General features: G+C 36.5%; 1 protein-coding gene across 5 annotated transcripts in view; it reads right to left on the bottom strand.

The window, feature by feature from the left end:
- Positions 1-200: 200 nt before the first annotated feature.
- Positions 201-7,423, bottom strand: part of TMEM117 (transmembrane protein 117) — a 490,241-nt gene continuing 483,018 nt past the window's right edge. For all 5 annotated transcript variants that reach the window (XM_045466029.1, XM_045466026.1, XM_045466027.1 and 2 more), the window contains one exon: positions 201-1,957. In XM_045466029.1, coding sequence (XP_045321985.1) covers positions 1,311-1,957 — 647 coding nt within the window. In that variant the 3' untranslated portion in view covers positions 201-1,310. The remainder of the gene's footprint in view (positions 1,958-7,423) is intronic.

The raw sequence follows: 7,423 nt of genomic DNA, 5'->3' as shown, positions 1-7,423 counted from the left end.
GGAGAATAATTTTGCCTTAAAAGTGATCTCCCCAACCCCCTGAAGAACATGCAACCACAATTTATGGAACAAAATTAAAAGCAAGTTGGGTATGTTCCATTTTTTAACTCATCTGGCATCAAGTTAAAATTAAATGGGCTGTTGTTAAATTAATATACAAATGAATCCATTATAAACAAAAAACTACATCACAGATTCACTGATGTATAATTCATATTTATTAATGTATGATGTTTAATTCTTAAAAAAAAAACAAAAAAACACACAAAACAAGCTACTAAACAGATTCTTTCATGCACTTCTTTTTCTACCTCACAAGGTTCTGCTGCATAATTTTTAGAGGAGTTCCCTTATTCAGGGTTGGCATAGGTTGTTCAATTTTCATTGTCCAGAGCCATATTTACAGAAAGATGTACAAATATTGTAGATAGTAGGCTGTACAACCTTCACATGATTAAAACTTCAGTTCCTTGGTTTTCTAGAGCTTTGTGTAAATGCCAATAAGTTTGAGAGTTCATCCAACTGTGCCTCTTAACCTTTGTTCCCATAGGTGAAGGGCAGGATTTTTAATCAAGTAGCAATTTATCTTTAATTAGGAAAACATAATTAGGTATTATCATCTAATTGCAATTACTGGTTGGAGAAAGTCACATTTCACAAGTAGTGACCCATGCTGGATTATCGTTCTCCTATTACTGAATTTTGAATCTGTATTTGTATTTGGCAGATAGCCAATACAAATTCAAAGGCAATCACCATGCCTCTCTGCAATCCTGCTGTCAGAGTCACCAACTCCACTGCTGAATAGGTAAAAGAGATACTTCCTAAGCCACATATTGGCTAGATCTGTTTCCTGCTAAGACATCAAGTGTAGATCAAAAATAATTGTATACAAAAAAAAACCAAAAAAAACAAAAACAAAAACCACCCCATGTGAAGTAGGTTAGAGAACTGTTCCACACTTCATTTCTGGTACAGTTAAAAACAGTTTAATGTCTCAAGGCACCACTATGGTTGAACATCAGATACACGGGTAATCAGCTAATCTTCTACTATGCTGTAAAGTCAGTAAATAGCTTGTGCAATTGTGAAAAGCAATCTCTAAAGGACTGTTAGATATACAGGAGGCACATAGATTATAATACAAATAGAAAACAATGAGTCCTAGAAAAAGCATGTTGAGCACCGTTGTGGCATTGTTTGTGTTTCTTTACCTAACACTACGTAAACTTTACATTTACAAAAGGAAAGACTAACTTTTTAAAGTTACACTCAAGGTTGCTTTTTGTGCTGTCTCCAAGTAAGTGAATCTAGTTCGTAGGTGTACTTTTAGAAGTTGTTGGATCTGGATCGGCTTCTGTCCCACTGGTAGATTCATTCAAGTGTGAGCTTAAGTTTTCTGACGTTAGGTGGGAAGACTTGTAGACAATTTCGTTGAAGTCAGACCTGATGCAAACCAAAGGAGGGTCATTCAGTGGGTCTTCCACTGAGGCCTGTGTGTTCTCTCGAGTAATCCCCATGTCCTTGCTATGTTCTGATGGTGATTTTCTTTTCATGCGAGTATAAGTTTTGTCTTGATTCTCCATGCCTTGCTCATTTTTCAAAAACCGTCCAAAGAACCAAATGAAGAATCCAAACCACACAAAAGCTATTAAACTCGGAACAAAAGCCAGACACTTGACATCAAGGCTAGCCCCTATGAACCTGCTGTGTAAGAACATATCTCCCTCAACATATGTTTTATTAGTCCGAGGGTTAGTGTGATTGGACCTCCATTCCCAGGAAAGTTTGGTTCTGTTCAAATCCTTTAAACTTTCAGAGTCTTTCACTGTGTATATCTTCTGCCCTGGGCCTATATACTGTCCGTACTCATGAGGCTTATAAAATATCTGGTTCTTCCACATATTAAGATCCAAAATCAGGACAAGAAAGATAATTCCATAGTTAAACCATTTACCTGCATTAAAAAAAGAAATACCGCATATTAGTCAAAGACCTATAAAACTGCAATAGGGTTTTTTCTCCAATAAAATGGAGATAATGGTATAATAGTATAAATTGTTCATGTCTTAGACCTGTTAGCATTTTTTTGAGAGTGCTATGCTGCCATTAAGTGAATTGGCAAAGGATATTTCCTAAATGTATTCTAGACCACATGAGAATGTAACTGTAGGTCCCAGAGTCAATAATTTATGCTATTTATACTAACCAGATTAAGCTGCCTTGTTTTGTAGGTACCACAGCCATACTCAAATTTGGTTCCATGTAGGTTATTCTCTAGAATATCTCAATTAATATTTAAAAAAAAAAGTTCTAATTAAATTCTTAGAAAAGTCTAACATCTGATTGAACATCTCTTACAGTTTTATAATTGTGTCTAGACAAGAAATCATTTTGCAATGCAAACACAGCAGTATATCAATTGAATTCACATTGCTGTTTGTAGGTGACCTGTTGATTAAACCGTTAGTTGATGTGACTCAGATCAATAATTCTTGAGCATTCATTTCAAGACTTTAAAAATAATTGCATCAAATCTCATTGAACAGAATCCATTTATCAGACATATAAATACAACCAAAGCCAATAAACTGCTTTAGAAGAGATGATTTGGAGAGATTGTAACCACTATAATTTCTTTGTAGTATTTAAAATTCTCATGCAAATAAGACCTTGTTTAGAGGCATATTATCTATGATATCCCTACATCTGCAAATGAAAAAGAACATAGGGAAATTTTCAAGGGATACTAGATTCCATCATAATTTTATTATAATCACAATTTATTGCAAGCTTTACAATATCAAGTATATCATATATAGTAATACCTTATAGGTTTGCTGTAGCAAAATAGGTGATACATTTTGCTATCACCTATAGCAAACAGGTGCTATATTGCTATGTATAGCAATATATATATTGCTTTAGTTCCAAAAGCTCCAAAAGCTTTAGTTATAAATGTTAAATATAGTATGTCAAATTATTTTATTTTGTATCTGAAGATAACAGTATTGAACATGATTAAGTTACTGCTTCACAAGATTATAGAGCTCTTGGGACAAAAGAGAGAATCTTGGGCAAACTTATTAAACCATTCTAATGAATTTTTGCAGTACGTATTCTAACAGAACATAGAGCTATATAAAAATATAACTTTGTGAGGAGTTTGGGAAAGTGTTTTATCATCATCTTTATACATTTTCAAGTTCCTACTCTATGCAAAATTGAAAGGTTTTAATCCTGGCTCTAAAACTTACTAGCTATGTGATCTTGGGCTAGTTGTTTAAATTCTCTAAACCTCAGTATCTTTGCATGCAGAAAATAACAGTACTTACTAAAGCTGTTAGTATTTCATAAGATAATTAGATGCTAAATGCAGTTCCTGGTACATAATAGAAACTCAGTAATTGTTACTGTTATGAACATGAAAGCCTTGCCTAAGACGTGATAATGTCTGCATTTGCATAGGAAGGTACAACTTCTTCTCTATCAAGAGAATTTATCTAAACTATCTGAAGGGAAATTATAACTCTGCCAGTCCTGAAATTGTTCATCTATACAATTGTTAAAGTCTTTGTAGTGGAAACTCTTGCCCAAATGATTTATTTTGCATACCCACACTAGAGAGTAAGTTGAAACATTGGGAATGTTGTTTGCACATATGATAAACTATTTATAACATCTGGCACTGCTAAGCTCTAACCACTCCTGCTCTCCTGGAGTCATAGCCAAAACTAAAAGAGATTCTCACTAAGAATCAACCATAAAATGAGTAAAGAAAGCTCAAGCTAGTGAAATTCAATCAAATACAAAGGTAAGCAGCATTATCAAACATTTATTGTGCTCATAATAGACTCTGTTTTAGGATACCTTAGTAGATGCTGAGGACATACATTTTTGCCTTACAGGGGGGAGCTCATTATCTTGTTAGGGTAACAGAACAGTGGCATCAACAGATAAATAGTAGGAAGAGGCCACATTTGTGAGGCACCAACTGAGTGTTACAAGTGGTAAACACTGAAGATGTTGGGAAAATGTAATGAAGACTGAGGGCTAATTTCTGCAGAAAGGATTTTTGTAGGAAGTAGTAATTCATGTGGTCCTGAAAGGGAAAGAAGGACAGAGAATAGCCTGGAAAATGTTGCATTTCTTTAGTTTATGTTTTTTTTATGCTGCAAATAGAATAGCATACAGGAAAAGATCAGGTGATACTAAAGAGGAGAGAGAAAGAAAGTAATGGAGAACTGTAGGAAGAGAAAACAGGAGAGGAATGAGAGGCAAGTGAATTAAAAAGTTCTGAGGTTCTTGGGGCGCCTGGGTGGCTCAGTCAGTTAAATGTCCAACTTCGGCTCAGATCATGATCTCATGGTTCATGGGTTTGAGCCCCTTGTTGGGCTCTATGCTGACAGTTCAGAGCCTGGAGCCTGCTTTGGATTCTGTGTCTCCCTCTCTCTTTGCCCCTCCCTCCCTCTCCCTCTCTCTCTCTCAAAAATAACACTTAATAACATTTAAAAAAAAAGTTCTGAGGTTCTCATCACTATCAATGAGGCAATAGTTTGTAGCTTCCATGAAAGCAAGTTGAGAGAGGGGCTTTGGGTGCTTCTCTGTTGCAGCGGATTCATACCTACTCTCTTGCTGTAAACTACATATGCTGATGGTGAGGAAGAATTTTTATGACTGACCATCACCTTGACTCACAAAGGTCCCTTGGCGAAACTTGTACTCTCTCTCTAAGTCATTGTTATTGATGCAAGAATAGGGCAGTCCCTCATAAAGTGGGCCCTGTATCTAGGGTATCAGAAACCAGTGATAAGTACTGTCACAAAATCAGGGAGAAGAAAGGATGCTCACTGAGCTTGGGGAATGGTGCTTTTCTGGTGGGAAAAGATGCTCAGAGAATGTCAATAAAGAAGGGAAAAGATAACATCAGAGCATAAAAATTGTACACTGACCAAACTAGTAAGAAGCCCTCAGGATAGGAGGAGCTCTCCCCCACACTTTCTACACTATTGTTCCACCACCTAAGTTGAATGGTGCACTGGGTCACTTTGACAACCAAACTTTAAAGAATCACTTTATTTTATTTATCATGTGATCTGGAGCCTGAAAATTTAGATGGGACGGAGGAGGAACAAATTAGAAATGTGTTTTCTGACATCAGCTAATGGGTATCATCACCCCGCTCTAACACATCTTTCCTGATCCTTGAGAAAGAAAACCACAGTCAAAAACTGCAGGCTGGAAATCAGCAGATGAAGATCTCATTCTAATATGAAAATAATACAACCTTGGGTTACCTGTTTAACCTCTCCAGGCCTCAATAATTTTATTTTCAAATTGAGGAAACTGAACCAGATGACTTCCAGTTCTATGATTCTGTCCTTCCCCCCCACCCCGAATCCTTCTAGTTAGTAGCTATTCAATTTTTAATTCTGTGAAATGGAGAATGATACCAACATAACGATCTCGAAGGATTATTCTGAGGATAAAATAAGTTTATATCTGAAAGTCCTCTGAAATCTATTAAATTTGCCAGAAATGTAGGGGAGTATTTTTTCTACAGTTTCCTTCCTTTATATCTTCAATCCAGTTAATATAGGATCTTGGTGATATAGGGAGAGAAGAGCATGTAAGGGTTTGTAACAAAGATATATCCTAAAGGTGATCAAATGTTTCAGTTTGGATAAAACAGCATGAATCACTCAGCTATAACTGGACCCGTTATCTAAGAGGACTAAGTGTATAGTTACATGTAAACATGCTTTGTGAATCAGCATATTTCATATGTTGAAAATTCTTAGCAACTGGTAATTTGTCTACAACTTGCAGGAGAATGGTCTAGAGATAGGTCAACTATATACAAAAATTTTGAGGCTAAAGAACAGGAACCTGTCTCCAAGTCTCCCGCACAGCTGAGTGGCCGTGTTGGGGTGGGGAAGTGCAGAAGGGAGAGAACAGAGTGAGGCAGGCTTCCTACTGACATCACGTTTCTTTTCTTCTGTGGATGTAGCACTGTCTCTACCTCTCCTGCCCCCAAGCATCCCCCCCCCCTCCACTGTCAAAGCCAGTCAACCGAAACTTGGAGCTGGTAAAAATGCACAAGCAGTGGCTTTTTCTACTTTGTTTGTTTGTCTCCCGTCCACATAACCTAACTGCTGGTCCACTTACGCATTTACGCAGAGGAAGGATATTCATTTTTTGGTAACATCCGTCCTTCTATTTTCCCACATAGTGTTTTGTTACTTTTGTAATGGTTCTCTCCTCTTTAAAAAATTACTTTTGCCCTGTGATATGTGGCGAACCAGTAAGCAAAACAGCTTAATTTTCACACAAGACAGCTCAACCCCACTGTTCTTGTCTATAAAGTGAGGGAGCTGAGCTATATGACCCTACAGGTTTCTCCCCAGCCCTAAACATCTCTTTGATAAGTCTGTGAAATAAACATCACCTAAACCTTAACATTTTATGATGGGCCAGGAAATCTCACCATTAGAGCAAAAAAGATGGAATCCACAAATTTTCATGCAGAGAAAGCTTTCCTTAAAAAAAAAAAAATGTATATTCTGAGAAACACTGTTTACCATAAAAAATAAATCTGAGTCCCTGAAATGACCCACATGGAAAGGGGATCAGACACAAAAAGGAAAATAAGTGATCTCTTGCCATTTCCCAAGTGTGTTGTTGTGAATGTACAGTCAACCATAACAAGAGCCTTGGTATTTCAGCATTAATCATAGGAGAGATTTTGCATTTCCCCCTGTTGTTTCAACTACATAACATAATGTAAATCACCAAGGAGGGAGGGTAAGAATCCATACATTATTTCTATTAATCTCTGCTGAAATCTCTCACTGTCTCCTTTAATGAGAAATCACTGCATGGTGTTGGTGGGATTACCTCTTTCTTGCATTTTGTGCCTTTAATGAATCCTACTGATTGCCAAAAATGATATTATAATGGTAATTTTATCTTCTCACATTGTGGGAGATTACAAAATTCTGGGCTAGTTGGTTTTAAAAGGATTCTTCACTAAATATCACTATCACTTAGCATAGGAAATGACAATTTGGGGGAAAATGTTTTTTCAACTAAGGAAAAAATAGTGTAAAGTGCTGATATTTCCACCATATAATATGTACTAAATTAGATGACCATTAGACAGACTCTTGAGATTAGGGGTTTATATAATAAACCTTGCATTAATCATATATGCAATTATATTAATTTTTTCTTAACTCAGTAAAGTTGCCAGTTAGCATTGAGACTGAGCTGTGCCATAGGCACCTTCATTCCAAATGGGTGCTACCACTGGGCTAGACTCTGGCATCCAGTGCAGATATATGAAATAGTCATGCTCCACAAAGCCTTCAAAATCCTTTATGGGATAACAAGCAACCAAGGCCTTGAAAAAGATAAATTTTGG

This window comes from Leopardus geoffroyi, chromosome B4 (genome assembly GCF_018350155.1).
Source record: "Leopardus geoffroyi isolate Oge1 chromosome B4, O.geoffroyi_Oge1_pat1.0, whole genome shotgun sequence".
Classification (NCBI taxonomy): Eukaryota; Metazoa; Chordata; class Mammalia; order Carnivora; family Felidae; genus Leopardus; species Leopardus geoffroyi.
This window is presented reverse-complemented; position numbering and strand designations above follow the sequence as displayed.